Raw genomic sequence first — 18,289 nt, 5'->3', positions numbered from 1 at the left:
CAGTGCAATCATGAGTTTCAGTGGAAACATGAATCACTGTGCAAGATTTCTTAAAACTGACAGTATCTGCCACATTTGAGCATTTAGACAATAAAGAATAAAATACAGAGTGAGCTTGTGCATATACTGAAAGAAAAACAAACATGGAATGGAAAAACACACATCACAGACTAATCCTCCTTTGGCCAAGTGTCTGGCAATGCAGGAAAGCACATTGTGAATGTGAGGACAGTCAATGATAAAGACATCAATCAGAACGAGGTCCAACCCCTGGTCAAAAAGGAAAGGTGTTGAGAGAGGCAATGAAACCGTGAGTCTCCAGCCACCATTTTGTATAGCGCTGTATTGATCCTCTCGCCGATAAGGAAAGCAGGGCCAGAAAAAAAATGTCCCAGTTTCATTCATCACACACATAGACGCTGTGGAACACATCGTCTGGCCCTGCAGGGAGAAAGGCTGCTCAGAAATAGCCTGAACTCAAAAAGACAAGACACGAATGCAACACATGGATCCGAGTGCGGCCACTTCACGCCTACCATCATTATGCAAACACATTTGTCATAACAGTGCAAAAAAACTTACTCAGATAGATGGATGTTAGTGGGAGGGGTGAAGCAGGGGATTTTGGTGCAGAATGAGAAGACTACCCCATACCAACCGTTTGAACATGTCCTTCTACAGTTCTCCTCCTCTTCACATCTGCCTGAATATAGAGACATCCCTGTCAAGTGCTCCGGGGTACAGCTGTCAATCATCATGTGACAGAGATGGGGGGGGGGGGGGGGGGGGGGGGGGGAACTGGTGCATGAGTCAATTAATATGCAGAGTGGATCTACATTTAGTCCACAAGTGCAAGAGCAGGAGTAGGAGGGGCACTAAGGGGATGAAGCTAAATGAAGGGAGGACTTTGATGATGCCCTTAAACTTGAAATCTGTTAGAACTCAATGCAAATGATGCCATTAGTTGCTTAAAATGTTATTATGGACTCCACAGCATTAGGCTACCACCTATATCAATATAGAGTTCACTTAATTAGCTGGAAACATATACGTTTGATACAAATGTCGAGCAACACACAAATTAAATATCAACCGTCTTTTACACTCCTGGCCTACAATTACATTCTCTCCAACTTAGCCTATATGTATTATCCTCTACTTAAGCAATTCAAAGGGAAATTTCATTCAGAACTTAAATAAATCCACAGTTTTACATTTACTCAATCATACTTGTACGAACCTCTGAGGATAAAACAGGTCGTTTCGCGATAATAAAAACAATCACGTTGACCAGCAATACTCACCAGAGTTTGCTGGTACTGAAGCACGCGCTGTTGGGCTCGGTCTCGCGCCATAACGTAGGCTATAGCGGGAATTTAATTTAAAGGCGAAACGGTATTCCCAAACGCCACAAGATCACCTCCGCATCACTGGGACGCTATTCAACAAGCTGTATGAACCGAGTAACAGGTCTTTCTCCGCAGAAAACAGCCCAGCAGCTCATCCAGCTGTCGAATGAACTCTTCCATGTGCCCGTGCGCGCGCAGCAATAAATGCCATAACGCGCTGAAACCCCACTTTGTGTGGGAAGACAGGGGTTACTACACTCCATACCTGTGTTGACTCGACTGTCAAAAATCAATAGATGTATTTTCTCCCGCTGTGTGACTAATCGCTATTTTGCACTACCGTGAACTCAAGCACTTAACGCGTAGATTACGTATACCAGGCTATTTTATGGCTTTATGACTAAGTTTTAAACGAACCATGCAATCCTGTAAGGCAGAGAGAGAGGTAGCCTGTTTTCAGTTCATAGAAAGTTCATACTAAAATTTGTTATTTCAATGAAAGAAAATAGCCTACTAAATGGATTCAGTTGAAAAACTGTGATGCACCTGTTACCCTTCCTTTTGCCTATAAGGAGAAATGAACTGATCTGTAATAACACAGAACATCCTCTCTTTAAAAACCAGTGGAGAGCCGGTGGGCAGTTCATTACACTGCTCATTAACATTACTTGTGCTTACAGTAAATACTAAATATAGATGCATAGGCTGCATTTCAAGCTCGGCCCACAAGCAGCTCAAAGTCTTCACGGGATGAAAGACAGAATTCCTTGGAGAGAGGGAAAGAAACCAATGGGTTGTTAAACAGATTTCCCTACAGAGATAGAAACTGGTAGGCTGCTTTTGGGCTCAGTAACAGGTCCGCTGCCAGCTCAGGGAACAGCAGGAGCACAGGCTGGGATGAAATATGAATGCATCACTGTGAATTCTGACAGTTTTCTTGCAACACTGCAGTGTTTTTGTGTATGTGTTCAAGCTCTTTCTCTCTCTTCCATGCATACATACTCGTACATAACACAACCCTGTCTCTGCTGATAGAAACAACATGTCTTTGTTTGTGCACCGGTCATCAAAAAGATGATTGCAAACACGGTCATATCTGGCAGTCACTGCTTAACAGTTCTTCACAGATATAAGCTATTTCTTTTTAAAGGGACAGTTCACCCAAAAATAAAAATTCTGTAATAATTTACTCACCCTCATGTCCTTTTTAAGCCTGTATGACATTCTCTCTTCTGTGGAACATAAAAGAAGATATTTTGAGAAAAAAAAGTTTTTTTTTTTCATATCAATAAATGAAAGTCAATGTTGTTTGAACCACATCGTTCTTATATATATATATATATATATATATATTGTGTAGGCTATGTGTTCCACAGAAGAAAGAAAGGTTTGGAAATCAATTTTTGGATGACCATAATATCTTTTTCAAGTAAATAAACATGAGACGTTATTTCTTTCTTTATACCTGTACATCAGACTGCGTTGTGCAAACCATCTTCAATTGGCTACAAACATCATACAAAGATGATTTGGACAGGTGAGCATCCTCACCCACTGCACATTTCTTTGAATTGGGTGTTCCAACGCCCTCAGCGCTAACACACTGACCCAATTCGATGCATCTTCCACAAAACTTTCAGTAATGTTCCTTTAATGAATTGTGGAAGCTCAGTAGAGTTAAAAAGAACATCTTCCTCATTGACTATTTGAATACGGGTCTGGGAGAGAAAATGAGACATCGATCCGTAGTGGGGGTGTGAAACAAGGGTCAATGTTAGATTACATGCATGTACATTACCATCCCAGACAGGGAATAAGACCCGGTGCGCATTCAACTCAATAGCATGTGGCTGTCTTCTGCTCAATACTGGCCTGCAACAAAGTGGTTTAAGCTCATTCAAAGTTCTATGAGTGTGAAAACATTCAGCATGGAAATAAAAAAACACACTGTGTTTGTTTTTTGTAATTTGAACAGAAAAAAAAGAATGGAGAAATGCTATAAATTGATAGTACATTTTGACTAATAACTGTAACAAAACGATTTTAACAGCTCAAATAGGGTGGTATAATAACATTATAACATTTAATGACACACATTTAAGAATTGTGAAATATGGTCACCAAAATGCCATCATGTAGCCTAATGCTTGTAATATCATCAAGAGTATTTTTATGGTAATGTTCTACTAAACACAGCTGCCATTTTTACCATATACATTTGCAGCATTTTTTAATCAAAATGACTGATTGATTTATCAACTCTAAATGATGCCAAATCAAACAAGTTAAGAAGATAAAGTTTCTCTCCAAGTTATGTGATTTTGCCCACTTCTAAACTGTGAAGTGAATTTGTCCTTTAAGATGAATGCAGAGGTGATGGTATTGATTTCTGTTTTGAATTATGTGGATGCAATATCAATTACATTTTTTTCCCTTTGCTCTTCAGATTCCTCCAACATAAGAAAGGACCTTGAAGGGACATTGGATCTAGAAGCATAAACGACTGAATCCACAGGGTTTCTTGAAAGAGATATTAGGACATCATCTTACATTGAGCCTATTTGTCCTCGTTAGAGGATCTAGACAAGAAAATCAGACGTAGGCTATTCAACTCCCTGCACGAATAACACTGTGCCCTTGAGCCCCACAAGATAACCAAGTCGATTAAATGCCCTTCGGAATAAGAATGACACGCAAAAGCTTTAAACGGATTGTTTTGATGGCAGTTGTGTGACTTCTGACGCGCTTTAACAGCAGCAATATTGGACACCTTAACAGGTTGCTATTTCGTCTGTGGCGGCTACTTACATTTTTCCGCGCCGGCTTTTAGTCTTGAGTAAGAGCTCCTCTCGAACGCAACAGTCCAAACGTCACCTACGCCGCTCCATTAATGACGCAAAAATGTTAAGAAATCCCCACACAATTATAGCAACGCAATCAATATCCAGTAATGACGTCAGTGATGTTCGCTACCGATTGCTCGATTGATGATCGAGATACTTTCTGTATAATTGTCCACACCGGTGAATTGGCAGTGCCCTGTTGCTGATGCCTCTCGCTCGTCTTTGAATTCGCCTCAGACTGGAAGCTAAACTTCAACAAAAAAAAAGAAAAAAAAAAAGAAAGGCGAGCGCTTTCCTTAACACATGCTTGACGGTGTTAATGCATCACTTAAACGGTTCGGATTAGTGTGCACTGCACGCGCTGAAAGGTAAAGGAGTAATTAAGCCGGCAGAGCCTGGGGCGCGTGCACTGGCCAGGAATTGATTCTGTGATGCAATGCGGGTTCCGTCACTGGTTTAGTTATAGCGGGTTTGACTCCACTTCTGTTCCTATTTCCCGTCATTAATGGCATTTGATGGCGCATCTTCATATTGTGCTGATTGACAGAATGTATCGTTTTTGAGTAAATACTTTTGATCATTCACTAACTTATCTATCTATCTATCCATCTATCTATCTATCTATCTATCTATCTATCTATCTATCTATCTATCTATCTATCTATCTATCTATCTATCTATCTATCTATCTATCTATCTGTCTGTCTGTCTGTCTGTCTGTCTGTCTGTCTGTCTGTCTGTCTGTCTATCTATCTATCTATCTATCTATCTATCTATCTATCTATCTATCTATCTGTCTGTCTGTCAGACATTTTCCACATATAGGCCTATGTGTGGTGTTGTAATCATTACCGATGCTGTTCAGAGCTTGTCGTGATCACAGCAACTCCAGGGCTTTTAGCCCTATCCTGATTTTTCACAGCTGTGACTTGTGGGCTGCTGCAGGGTGACTGAGCGTAAGACTGTTTCGCCACTGAGAAAGAGAGAGAGAGTGGTGAGATCCTTTAATTTCAGTGTGTGGTAATGTTCAGAACAAACACTCTCCCATAGCCTATTTATACATAACTATCTCCATTCTGGCTCAGCGTTCTCATTTGCAGCGAAGAAAGAGTGAATGATCTCCTCATGTTTACAACAATTTGCCAAATCCAAAGACAACAGGTGTGTTGCTAGGAAGATATACCTGCTTTATTTTTCGGCACTGTGCATGCATTTGAACATCAGGCAAACAGGTGATGTGCCTAGACTGAAAAATGTGAATTGAAATTACAGCTGAAGCTTGTCTTAAGTGTTGTGTGTGTGTGTGTGTGTGTGTGTGTGTGTGTGTGTGTGTGTGTGTGTGTGTGTGTGTGTGTGTGTGTGTGTGTGTGTGTGTGTGTGTGTGTGTGTGTGTATGTGTTTAATCTGGCAAAGAGATAGGCTATGTTGGAGGTTTGGAGCTGAATAAAACAAATATTTATGATAACTCGCAAAGGGACAGAGACACCAGCAGGCTGGTCGTGAAAGTAGGCCGTCTGAGCACACTCATTCAGCTCTGCTGATTCATACACACACCTGCTTTCTTTTAGCCCTGGACAATTAAAAATACAGAGATCCTTAAACATATTTGTATCATTATAGGCTGTTACCATCCAAATAGGGAGACTGACTACATATCAATATTTTATATACAGTTTTTCTCAATCGCTTTGGGGCACATTTTTCGAAACGGTCTTAACATTCATTCAACTGTAAGTGTAAATGTCTCAACTGTTTGCTGGGACATTAGAACTCTTGCATGTCTGCAAAATGTAGTTACCCGGTACTCACCCGAAACATTGAATCCATGCTTCAAAACCTTATTGTGTCAATAAAATGTATTTTTAGCATGGAAATATTTGCTATATAAATTTCATGTTTTTTCTATAGCCTACTTTTTTTGTTGACACCAACTGATTTCTATACTATACAAGAATGTCCGTTTTGTCTGTATATCACACTGAGGATTTTAAATACAGATTCAGACAGTAGGTAAAAATTGACTGGGAAAAGTCAATACTGTAGTACACACAAAAATATGTGTCAATACAGTCAATACTGTAGTTTTTGCAAAAAAAAAAACATTGTTACATTGTAAACTGAAAATTCTCAGTTGCTCAAATCAATGAGAACTTTAAATCTGATGTGAACAAGAAACTAATTTGTTCAGAGATCTGAACTTATTGTTTTGAGAAAAAAAAGTTTAATTTGAGAATTGAGGAAAAACTGTAATTGATTACATAAAATACTCTTGATTAGTATATTTTTATTGTATTACCTGATATCAGTAGCACATTAAATGTGGTATATCAATATGGGTTGTGACTTTGGTAGCTTACAAAATTTTACTTACAAAAAGGCAGACTTATACTTAATTTTCAGTTTTGTGGGTTGAATTTTTGAATGTATGGCCGGCGTATATGGCTTATGTTCATACAGGAAGTAGACTACTTTCCTGCCATATGCACAAGTACAATGGATTTTACATTCAATAAAATAGAAATATTTGATAGAACAAGAAATGAAGAATAAATACAAATATATTGAGTAAAATATGAAGTCTGCATATGTAAGAATAAATAAGTAGTTTCTTATCCTGTCTTTTTGTGATACATGTATCCCCTGTGATCTTCAATAAAAAAAGAGAATAACTAATCGGAAGAATACATACAAAAGTATGTCTACTGAATATGGCAATCCACTAAAAGCAGGTTGGTTGATCACATAATAAAATATTAACCTGAACTAAAATATGTGGGCTCTTTATGTTTGTTCAGCCTACCTTTTCTCTCTCTCTCTAAAACCCTTGTTACTTGTTTATTTATTTAGAATTGCATAAGTATCCCCTACAAACTCAGGGTTAGCCTCACTTTTATCTTGGCTTCAGTGTACTGTGACTCACTGAAAGGACATCAGGGCATGTTCAAAGACAAGATAAAAAGCGTCCCAGCCGGGAAAGGAATATTTAGAAAAAGTCAGAAAGTGTGGGGGCGATGCACATGATTGGGAAGGTAGTGGAGACACACATATCTCGGTGGACGTTTTTGCATTACTTCTTCAGAAAAGACACTCTCCAATGGAAAGCAACGCGACTGAAGATGTGGTCGCAGGGCATGGATTTAAGTAGTAAGTTTGCATGAATGTCTTCATTGTACCGGACTGATCAATGCAGTGCTGTGCTAACACTTCTAAAGTCACTCTCTCTGTAAAACATGTAGCCTACTAACCTTTTCGAAGTTATTTTGAAAATGCTGATCTTTTTTTTAATTTAGTTTTGAGTAATTTTATTTTATTTAGTTTTGAGTAAAGTCATTAATAAAAACTTTATATAGCTAGCCTAACTGATTGGCAGTTCATGTGCAGTAGGCTATATACACTACCGTTCAAAAGTTTGGGGTCAGTAAGATTTTTAATGTTTTTAAAAGAAGTATCTTCTGCTCACCAAGGCTGCATTTATTTGATTAAAATTACAAACAAAAACAGTAATATTGTGAAATATTATTCCAATTTAAAACAGCTGTTTTCTATGTGAATATACAGTAAAGTGTAATTTATTCCTGTGATCAAAGCTGAATTTACAGCTTCATTACTCCAGTCTTCAGTGTCACATGATCCTTCAGAAATCATTCTAATATGATGATTTGATGCTCAAGAAACATTTATGATTATTATCAATGTTGAAAACAGTTATTTACATTTTTATTTTATGATGCTATGATGAATAGAAAGTTCAAAAGAACAGCATTTATCTGAAATCTAAAGCTTCTGTAACATTAAACACTACCGTTCACAAGTTTGGGGTCAGTAAGAATTTTAATTTTATTTTTGGGGGAAATAAATAAAATAAATCAATACTTTTATTCATCAAGGATGAGTTAAACTGATCAAAAGTTACAGTAAAGACATTTATAATGTTAGAAAATATTCTATTTTAAATAAATGCTGTTCTTTTGAACTTTCTATTCATCAAGGAATTTTGAAAAAAAATTGTACACTGTTTTGTGAACTGTTTTCAACATTGATAATAATAATGAATGTTTCTTGAGCATCAAATCATCATATTAGAATGATTTCTGAAGGATCATGTGACACTGAAGACTGGAGTAATGTTGCTGAAAATACAGCTTTGACAACACAGGAATAAATTACAGTATAAAATATATTAAAATAGAAAACAGTCTATTTTTTATTTTTTATTGTTTTTTATCAAATAAATGCAGCCTTGGTGAGCTGTATATATATATATATACATATATATATATATATATATATATATACACACACACACACACACACACACGCATGTATATATATATATATATATATATATATATATATGCGTGTGTGTGTGTGTGTGTGTGTGTGTGTGTGTGTGTGTGTGTGTGTGTGTGTGTGTGTGTGTGTGTGTGTGTGTGTGTGTGTGTGTGTAAAGGACAATGTGCATACAAATGGGCGTTATTTTACTTAAATGACCAGCTGTTTGAATTATCTTGCATGGCTAGGCAAATATACATGGTCATAAAATAGCCAATTTGATTTATCTTATTTGTAGATTATCTTAAAAGCTGCACTAAAATAGTCCATTATAGAGAAAATGTTGCAACAAGATGAACACTTTATTTATTGTAGCATATTTAGCTACAGCGTAACTTCTCTATTTTATGTTCTGTCATTCATCTCTTACCATCTCCGATGTTTTCGTTTTCGACTCTTTTTTTTTCAGGCTTCATAGCAATCTGTTTAAGGGTTTATTATCCCATACATAAAATAAATAATGTCCTCTCCCTCGAGGACTTTTTTTCTTGTCGGCCGTATTGAATCGCAAAATGGCGCCAATTGACTATTCTATCTTGCAGTGAGAAGACAGCAACCTCGGCGTGATAGGCCTATTTCACAAAATGGCGACCGAGACCGGAAGTAGGGTAGTGATACTTCCGGTCGCGCCGCCGCCCGCTACTATCGCTATTCATTCTCAAAATGGACTGTGAACAGCTTGTTTTCTCTGTCATTAATATATCTGACAAAAGTAAGAAAAGCAGATGTTATCCGTTTTGTTGATAGTTTTCAGGGAGCTGTGACGAGATCGAAATTGGACAAAGGTTACAAATTATTCTTGACGTTTGCTTACATAAAAAAAAGTTCCATTCATTTAAATGGCATGACACTTGATGACTAAGCTCACACTTACTATCTGATAATATGGTTTTCTTCTTCTTCTTCTCTTATTTAATGGCGGATTGCAAACAACTTTTAGATTGCATACCGCCACCTACTGTAGCCTACTGGAGTGAAGTTCATGTCATTTAACAATTATTTATCAACGATGGTCGCTTTGGCCAGGTGGTGTTTATAGCATAGGGGCGGGACACTTTACATCCTAGAGAGCATTTGATTGGACAGAAGATGTGATGACGTCATAACAATCCGTGACCCATTTTAGCAGAAGTGAGGGACTGTACGTTTTGAATGCTTATATCTCCTAAATGCAAATTTTGTCATTGGTTTGGAACACACCAGCTTATTCATAACCGTAAGCCTAACATATTCATACAAATACATACAAATTCATACTAAAAGCTAAAAAACTACAATTTTGATTTTAGGGGGCCTTTAAAGGGCTTACTAAGCTATGAGGTTGTTAATTTATGCTATATGCTTTTGTTGAGGCTATCAGCCCGCATACTTAATTTTTATTTTTAAATAATTCTGTTTAACAACAAAATTCCTAGTGAAAAATACATTACCCATGTTTCTGAATAAAAATCTTGACCAATTAGATAATTGAACAAGGAAATTCCGCCAACAGAACCGCTAAAGCTCTGCAACGTAGATTAATTCAGAACCATATTGCCATACTACTCTTATAATTCCGGTTATAGAAATATATGGTAAGATTAGTATGATTGTTTGTTTCCCTATGCTCTCAAACTACTTAATTATTAGTATGCGTATTCTGCATATTTTCTATATAAGCTAGCCTATAAAATCAACTTCTTTAAAACAATAGTTCTATTGTTGATTTTTTTAATTCTATTTTATTTGCAATGCTTCATGAGATTGTAGTTCTTTTCCTCATTAAAGCCGTTAAGAACACATTTTTACCCTTTTTGTCTTTTTGTCTGATTCTCAATAACTTTTTTGCTTTAATCAAAGTTTGTAATGTTATGATTCAACTTGTTGAGGGTTGCTTTGGCTCATGGCTTAATAAATCTTAAAAATCCTTATAGGCAAAAATACTTACAAATCCAAGGCCGGTAAAAAAGTTGGCATGCACTGTTGTTATAAAAACTATTTGATCAGAATTGAGTATTCCAGAGAGTTGTTTCATGTTACTATTACCTTCTGATTTAAGACATTTATAATGTAATAATGTTTATTAATGTAAAGTAACATTGAATATTGCAAATTTGTGACTTAATGGATGTACTAATGTAATTCAATGTTATAGTCCCAAGAGTTACATAATACAAACAGATGCTTTCTCATTGGATTGGTTGTCTTGTAGGAGTTCTGGTAGTGGTCTTCAGCATGGTTGCCTCTGAACTGTCTCACGTTCACACTAGACCAATTGACTTTGTGTGTGACAGCGATGCCAGAAGAATGTTGAACAAGGTGACGGACTTCCAAGAGGAAATGGTAAGACTGTGGCATGTACTCCATATTTAAATCGTTCTTTCACTTCAATTTGTGTTTCTTAGGATGTTTATCTGTTGACAATCTTACACCATAGTAACTCATAGGTAAGAGATAATGTTACAAGGACAGTGGAACCATTCAAATTTAGGCACAAGGAGTGAGAAGATATTCATTGGTGAACGGACTTGGACTGACTTTCCAATCCAAAATGAGTTGTGCGCTAAAATCAAATTTTACCCAAATAACCTTCAATTGAATCAGGTTATATAAATTCAATTGAATTCCTCAAGCCACCACCATTTATTTGTGTTTTTTTATGTTGGTAGAGAACTGCTGGAATCAATACCAAATTACCATTCATATATCTTTTAGCTTTAATAGCTCAGCCTTATTAGATGTTTGCTTGCTACACTTCACTTGACTGGTATCTGTCAGTTTACCTATTTGCATGATTCTCTGCTGTCATCCTCTGTCTTGGCGTCATCCGTTATCTTATCTTATTGACTCTGTTTGTTTGACAGTTTGCCACTCTGACTGCTCAGCGTCTACATCTCTGCTTGTCTATCCACCGGTGAGACATTTTATAGGCTGTGATTTTCACTCCCTTTACAGAAAAGCTGCAGTGCTGTAGATGCTCTACCCTTTTCTATTCAATTACCATGCGTCGGCATTCACAAAGCAACCTGGGAGAGAAAATCAGTGAGTCGTTCAATGCAGCTCCCACTCCCACACACTCCCTCCAATACAGCATCAACCCACTCATGCTGCTCTCGCTCACACACTCTTTGAGACACCTGCATGTGTGTGTTCCAGGTGCTTGAGTGGAGGGCTGAGATCCTGCTGTCTTTGGAGACTCTAGCGCAGGATATGCAGTCTGCCAGGACACTCAGCCAACCTGGCTGTAGACTCACTCTGCTGGAGCGCTTGGAACACAATATCAACAACTACCTGCTTGTAGTCAAACTACTCCGCATTGAGGTGAGGATAGACCTGCAGTTCAACCTTGTGCTGCAGCTCAGATAGATATTGGCACAGAGACGAATGGCATGCAGACAGATTGTGTGCCTCATGAGGAACTCACTCACATGGGATTTTGACTACAAGACTACAACATCTGACCCTACAAAAAATAAATAAATATAAAAATATAGCCTACTGTATATCATTATGTGTTTTTTATTTAAATATTACAAAAGTTCAGCATGCAAGCAAAAAAAAGTAATTCACATATTAAATAATAGCATATATATATATATATATATATATAATATAATATATTTTATATAATATTTTGCTATTATTTGCTATTTTTTTAATTGTGAATTACTTTTTTTGCCTGCATGCTAAACTTTTGTAATATATATATATATATATATATATAGTATTATTTCATATAGTAATATTAATTAGTAATATAATGTTCAGCTATAATATTACAGAAGTTCAGCAAAATATATAGTAAATCACATAATTTAATTGAAAGTGAAATAAAGATAAATATTCTACAATCTAATAAAGACAATAACTCTGACAATATATATATATATATATATATATACAGTTATATATATATATATATACAGTGCCCTCCACAATTATTGAACCCCCTGGTAAATATGATCAAAATTGGCTGTAAAAAATAAATCTGCATCGATTATCCTTGTGATCTTTCATTCAAAAAATGTGCAAAATTCTAACCTTTCATTGAAGTAAAAGAATTGAAAGTGGGGGGAAATCACATTATGAAATAAATGTTTTTCTCCAAAACATGTTGGCCACAATTATTGAAACCCCTAGAATTTTTTACGAGTAAAATATCTCTGAAGTATATTCCCATTAATATTTACCTTTTTTAGTACACCAGGGTGACTAGGAACATGAAACTGTCCAGCTATGACTTCTTGTTTCACAGGAGTTTAAATATGAGGAAACACAAAGGCCAAATCCCCTTAATCATCCATCACAATGAGTAAAACCACAGAATACAGTTCTGATGCGCAGCAAAAGATTGTTGAGCATCACAAACTAGAAAGTGGCTGTAAGACAATAGCTAAAGAATTGAAAATCCCCATTTTGACCATCAGGGCAATAATTAAGAAGTTATAACCAACTAAAGATGTTATGAATCTGCCAGGAAAAGGACGTGTGTCTATACTGTCTTAATGGACGGTGAGGATGAAAGTTTGAGTGGCCAAAGACTCTCCAAGGATCACAGATGGAGAATTGCAGAGATTAGTTGAGTCTTGGGTCAGAAAGCCTAAAAAAAAAATTATCAAACAACCCCTACATCCCCACATGTTGTTTGGGAGGGTTTAAAAAAAAACCTCCTCGCTCCTCCAAAAACAAATTCCAGCAAATTTAATTGTCAGACACGACTGGATCTTCAAACAACACAGGGTTCTGTGGTCAGATGAGACTAAAACAGAGCTTTTTGGCAGCAAACACACTAGATGGGTTTGGTGAACACAAGGATAAAAAGTACCCCATGTGTACAATTTAATATACCATTGGATCTTTAATGTTGTGGGCATATTTTTCTGCTGGAGGTCCTGGACTTCTTGTTCAGATTCATGGCATTGTGGATTCTATCAAATATCAACAGATAAAAAATCAAAACCTGACGCCTTCTGCTAGAAATCTTATAATGGGCCGTGGTTGGATCTTCCATCAGGACAACGATCCAAAACAAACATCAAAATCAAAACAAAAATTTGTTGTGGAGCACAAAATGAAGCTTCTGCCATGACCGTCCCAGTCCCCTGACCTGATGAGTGGAGTGAACTGAAGAGAAGAAGCACCAACATGAACTTGTGAATCTGAAGGATCTGGAGAGATTCTGTATGGAGGAATGGTCTCTGATCTCTTGTCAGTTATTCTCCAAACTCATCAGGCATTATAGGAGAAGACTCAGAGCTGGTATCTTGGCAAAAGGAGATTGCAAAAAGTATTTAATGAACGGGTTTCAATAATTTTGGCCAATGTGTTTTGGAGAAAAACATTTATTTCATAATGTGATTTTCCCCCCACTTTCAATTCTTTTACTTCAATGAAAGGTTAGAATTTTGCACATTTTTTGAATGAAAGATCACAAGGATAATCGATGCAGATTTATTTTTTACAGCCAATTTTGATCATATTTACCAGGGGGTTCAATAATTCTGGAGGGCACTGTATACAGTAAACATAGAACAGTAATATTGGTTAAATGATAGTGAAAATGTCAAAATATATTACATTTTAAAACTTGACTGACACTGATTCAAAATTAATAATTTAATAATAGCAATAATAATCTAATTTTACAACATTTGTTAGATGTACTTTCATTTTGTTTAAAAAAAAAAAACCTTTAAAAAAGACGTGACCGGAAGTTTTCCCATATTTGAATGTGGCTGGGACTATGTAGTTCTCAAGGAAAATATCCTGCCTTCCCGGAATCTTTGTTGATCCGTCACGTCATCTTGGTGACTTTGACTCTGGGTGATCTCTGCCTTCCTTCCCCAGGAAAGAAGGGGAGATAGCAACACATACTTGACCCGTGAGAAGGATGGGAACATGGTGCTCTCTGAAGTGCATTACAGCCATGCCCTGCTATTAAAATATACATACCGCCACTCCTAAGCACATACCGTGGGGACTATGCAGTTTTGCTGATTTCTGATGTTTTTGCAAAACATAATTATGAGAATCAAAGTGGGTGTTTTCATTGATCTCAATGATGACCCACCATCTTTCAAAGTATAGCTCATTCATTTCTATCACACAGTAAAAGTCATTTCTTTTCTTCCCTTGTACACATACTATGACTATTTTTAGCTTGAACGCTATTTTCTTTTTCTGTCCATCTTCGTCTCATCCAGCAGGGAGAGCAAGTAGGGCCCCAGGTAGAGGGATGCCAGGGTCAGCGCTCTACGGATTTGGGTTTGGTGTTGAAGAACTTTGGGCTTCTTCTCACAGGCAAGCTGGAGTGGCTCATTTCAGAGATGGAAGACGGGTGCTAGACTGAAAAACTAACGTCTAAACTCTGCCTCTTTTCAACCTTGTGTAATTGGACCAGACAGGCCCAATCAATTTAACAATGGTCCACCTTCAAGACAATGGGGCGCCATGCACTTTGCCGAGACCACAGATTTACATGACGTCTAAACTACAAGACTCTGCCATCTACTGGATCATAGCTGAACTGACTCACCTGTTGACGCTCAACCACTAGAACTTTTAAAACAGACAAACTGTTCTGAAGTGAAAACTGGTGAGTCCTAAATTTTGTTTTATACCACAGATTATATTTATTTATTTTATAGGCTGCATGAAAGTTGAACTGACTCTACAGGGTGTGATGGCACATGGAAGACAACCTGAAGTCAATAAGAAGTGCATGTGTGACACAATGCAGTTCACACACAAGAAAGGTCACTTAATCTATACACTCCAAGTTATAATTATGGGATATTTGTGCATATAACATATTTGGTATAAAAATAGTGAACAAACAAACCATTATTTCAATATTTTATTCAGTTGAAACACTGATGCATTTACTCAAAACAGTGTAAATAAACACAGTGAACAATGTGAAAATATGTCATATTTAAAGCACTAAATATATTCTTTTTTTAATATGTAATGTCCTTCTCTCTTGAAATGTAATAGTTGTTAAATGAACATATCTACGTATTATATATTATATAACGTATGCAGGCAATGTTAACTAAAGTGGATTTAATCTAAAGTCTTTATAAAGATATTATATTAGAATGCTGCAAAATATTTCTATTACAAATAAATGCTGTTCTTTTGAACTTGAACTATTCATCAAAGAATCCTGAAAAATGTACCACATGTTTATACAAAAATATTAAGCAGCACAACTGTTTTTATCAAATAGGCATATTAGAATGATTTCTGAAGGATCATGTGACACTGAAGACTGGAGTAATGATGCTCAAAATTCAGCTTTAACACCACAGGAATATATTACATATTAAAATAGAAAACAGTTGTTTTTTCCCCTCTCAACATCTGGACAGTAGCAGCACACAAAAGATTGGAAAAACAAATCTCTTTGCCTTTGTTTTTTGTAGCATTATGGGATCAAGTTCTGCTTTTGCTAATTTTGTTGAATGTGCATTTAGCAGCCCTGGTCAGGTTCAGATGCTTCTAGAGATGACAATGATTCTATGAGAAAGCGAATGATGTGCAAGAGAAGTTTAAAGTGGAGTCCCTAATGAGTAATTTATGTAAAAAATTCCAGTCTCAGACATAAAATGAGCTGTTGAGGGAACATCAGGGAAAGCTTGTGATTGATTGTGCCATACGATATAGCTGACAGATTGTTATAGGAACCTTGAATACGAATATAAAAATGCTAAAAGAATCATGTGTTGTCTTTGAGCCTTTTTAAATCAGACTGAATTCTTGTGGAGAAAAGCAATCAATTACACCATGTATGGGACGAATAATCATGTAAGTTATTAAACACTGCCAATGTATAGCTTTGAATGTCTTCATCATAACCAGTGATCTTCACTAATCTGGAAGTCTGAACAAAATATTTCAAACCTGGAAGACTTTGGTCATGTAATGTCATTGCTGATTTCATGTTTATTAAAGTTTGTTCATGCAACGCAGGTCCTTTTCTGTCAGCCAAGCCCCCTTTGACCTACATTTTTCAGTTGAAGTCCCCCTGATATTTGAAGTTGATATTTCAATAATTTAATAACACATTTGCATGTTCACGGTTCTCTGATGCCAGTTAATGGTCACATTGACATGTAGGTAAACAAATTATGTATCTCTATTTTTACTGTTCACATGTTTTTATTTGGACTGTTTTTTATTTTAAATTATTTATTCATTTGAATTTCAAATTTGTATGATTTCATTAGTTACAAGTTTTCATTAACTCACAAACCACCAGGTCTTTTTTTTTTTTTTTTTTACAAACTGGGAAACCCTGGTGTAATGTAATGTTTATTGCATTTCATGATCTACAGCAGTGGCCAAAAGTTATGTCTGGTCAAGAAAAATCGCAATTTTCACCTTTAATAAACACATTATTATTATAAAAAAATAAAAAAATAAATAAAGATTTTGTAAGAATATTGCTTAGTTGTGCTTGGAGTCAATTGTTTTATTTGTGATAATGCGACTGTGTGAATGCATTTTTGTCCAGGCTGTCATAGAAAGAATTAATAATACTGATAATAAAAATTAAGAGAGAACCAGCAAAATGATGATAATAACTGATTATGATGTAGTCAATGAATGCTTTTTCTGGATCTGTCTGGTTTTTGCATGGTATAATAAAACCTATATGTAGATAGTCTGCCTTTTTTGGTGCAAAATAATTTTGTCAGATAAATACTTTAACTATGCAAGTAATCAGGATATGTGTAATCCATATACAATTATATCCATATAATGTATAATTACGTCCAATTACGTAACTACATATAAAAGGTTTAATCTGTCTTAGGGCCAGCAAAATTTTGCTTTACTAAGGTAATGTTACTGTAAATCTATGTGCTGATTTTAATGTAGTGACGTATCTGATTAATGCCATCTCTGCATCTGTCAGTGTTGTGTTCATGCTGCTTTTCCTTCTGCTCATCCTCTTCTTCTGTCCCACTAGCAGCTGGGGCTACATCTCTAAGGCTTTTTCATCAAGTATATATAGGCATTTACCTCCAACACTTTAATCAGTGTCGAACATGAAAGCCTGCTTCTATGGCGAACTTTGTTTGCTTGCATTCATTTTTATTAGTTTAAAAGGAACTGAATTAATATGTAGATTAATAGCATTTTAATTGCTGTTTTTGGGTGGGACCAAGTTATTTGTTTAATACTGAAGTTATATTACATTTTAGTTCAGTGGTCATTGAAATTCTGGTAATTGTCCAGAAGATTGTGTACTGGCTTTTCAGATTCTGGATTTATAATGCTGTTGCAGCAGGAGCAGGGCAATCCCATATAACAGTCTGATAGGTTATAGTGCCACCAAGTGACTACATTGCACACATACTCCATAAGGAAACGGCATTGAAACGAGTTTAATGGGTTTAAAAATGATAGATAGTAGGCTAACAAAGGGATAAATATATGCTTAATATACATTTGACTGAGAAAATCGTATGCAGCATGCAGCTTATCGCAATGAACACTTGGTGTCGCACTTTAATCAGCGAGTGAAACCAGGGGAAATGAAACGAATGTTTATAACTCATGAATATTAATTGTTTTAAGTTGACGTTGCTTGGTAACCTTTCTGGAGCGTCCAATCAATGAATCTAATTATTATTATTATTATTATAGCCTATTATAATATCATTGAGTCAAGTCTTCCACATTCCAGTAGGATTCTCTAAGGGTAGGGATGTTTTTCTTCACCACAGAGATAGGCTACAATGTTTTTCTTTTGACATTGCTGTCACGTTTAATATT

At 36.2% G+C, this 18,289-nt stretch overlaps 2 protein-coding genes across 12 annotated transcripts in view; one reads left to right on the top strand and one right to left on the bottom strand.

Annotated features, from left to right (window-relative positions):
- clcn2a (chloride channel, voltage-sensitive 2a) overlaps positions 1-4,627 on the bottom strand; it is a 45,350-nt gene extending 40,723 nt beyond the window's left edge. For 5 of the 8 annotated variants that reach the window (XM_079875713.1, XM_079875718.1, XM_079875715.1 and 2 more), the window contains exon 1: positions 1,305-1,632. In XM_079875713.1, coding sequence (XP_079731839.1) covers positions 1,305-1,355 — 51 coding nt within the window. In that variant the 5' untranslated portion in view covers positions 1,356-1,632. Of the gene's footprint in view, positions 1-1,304; positions 1,634-4,157 lie in introns of those variants that run through there. The other 3 variants (XM_079875719.1, XM_079875716.1, XM_079875714.1) reach the window with 3 other exon arrangements.
- A 2,468-nt stretch (positions 4,628-7,095) lies between these two features.
- thpo (thrombopoietin) lies at positions 7,096-16,956 on the top strand. 4 transcript variants are annotated; one of them, XM_079875735.1, is made up of 6 exons: positions 7,103-7,336; positions 10,716-10,846; positions 11,459-11,545; positions 11,660-11,824; positions 14,710-14,803; positions 14,904-16,950. In XM_079875735.1, exons 1-6 carry the CDS (start codon positions 7,204-7,206, stop codon positions 14,990-14,992), a joined length of 699 nt encoding a protein of 232 aa, XP_079731861.1. In that variant the 5' UTR covers positions 7,103-7,203; the 3' UTR covers positions 14,993-16,950. The 4 variants fall into 4 exon arrangements, with proteins under 4 accessions (XP_079731863.1, XP_079731861.1, XP_079731862.1 ...); XM_079875737.1 differs by having other exon boundaries at positions 7,096-7,336; positions 14,710-16,956; XM_079875736.1 differs by having other exon boundaries at positions 14,707-16,950.
- The last annotated feature ends 1,333 nt before the right edge of the window (positions 16,957-18,289 follow it).

This window comes from Squalius cephalus, assembly GCF_949319135.1.
Source record: "Squalius cephalus genome assembly, chromosome: 7".
Lineage (NCBI taxonomy): Eukaryota > Metazoa > Chordata > Actinopteri > Cypriniformes > Leuciscidae > Squalius > Squalius cephalus.
Note: the sequence above shows the minus strand (reverse complement) of the source record. Positions and strands in the feature narration are given on the sequence as shown.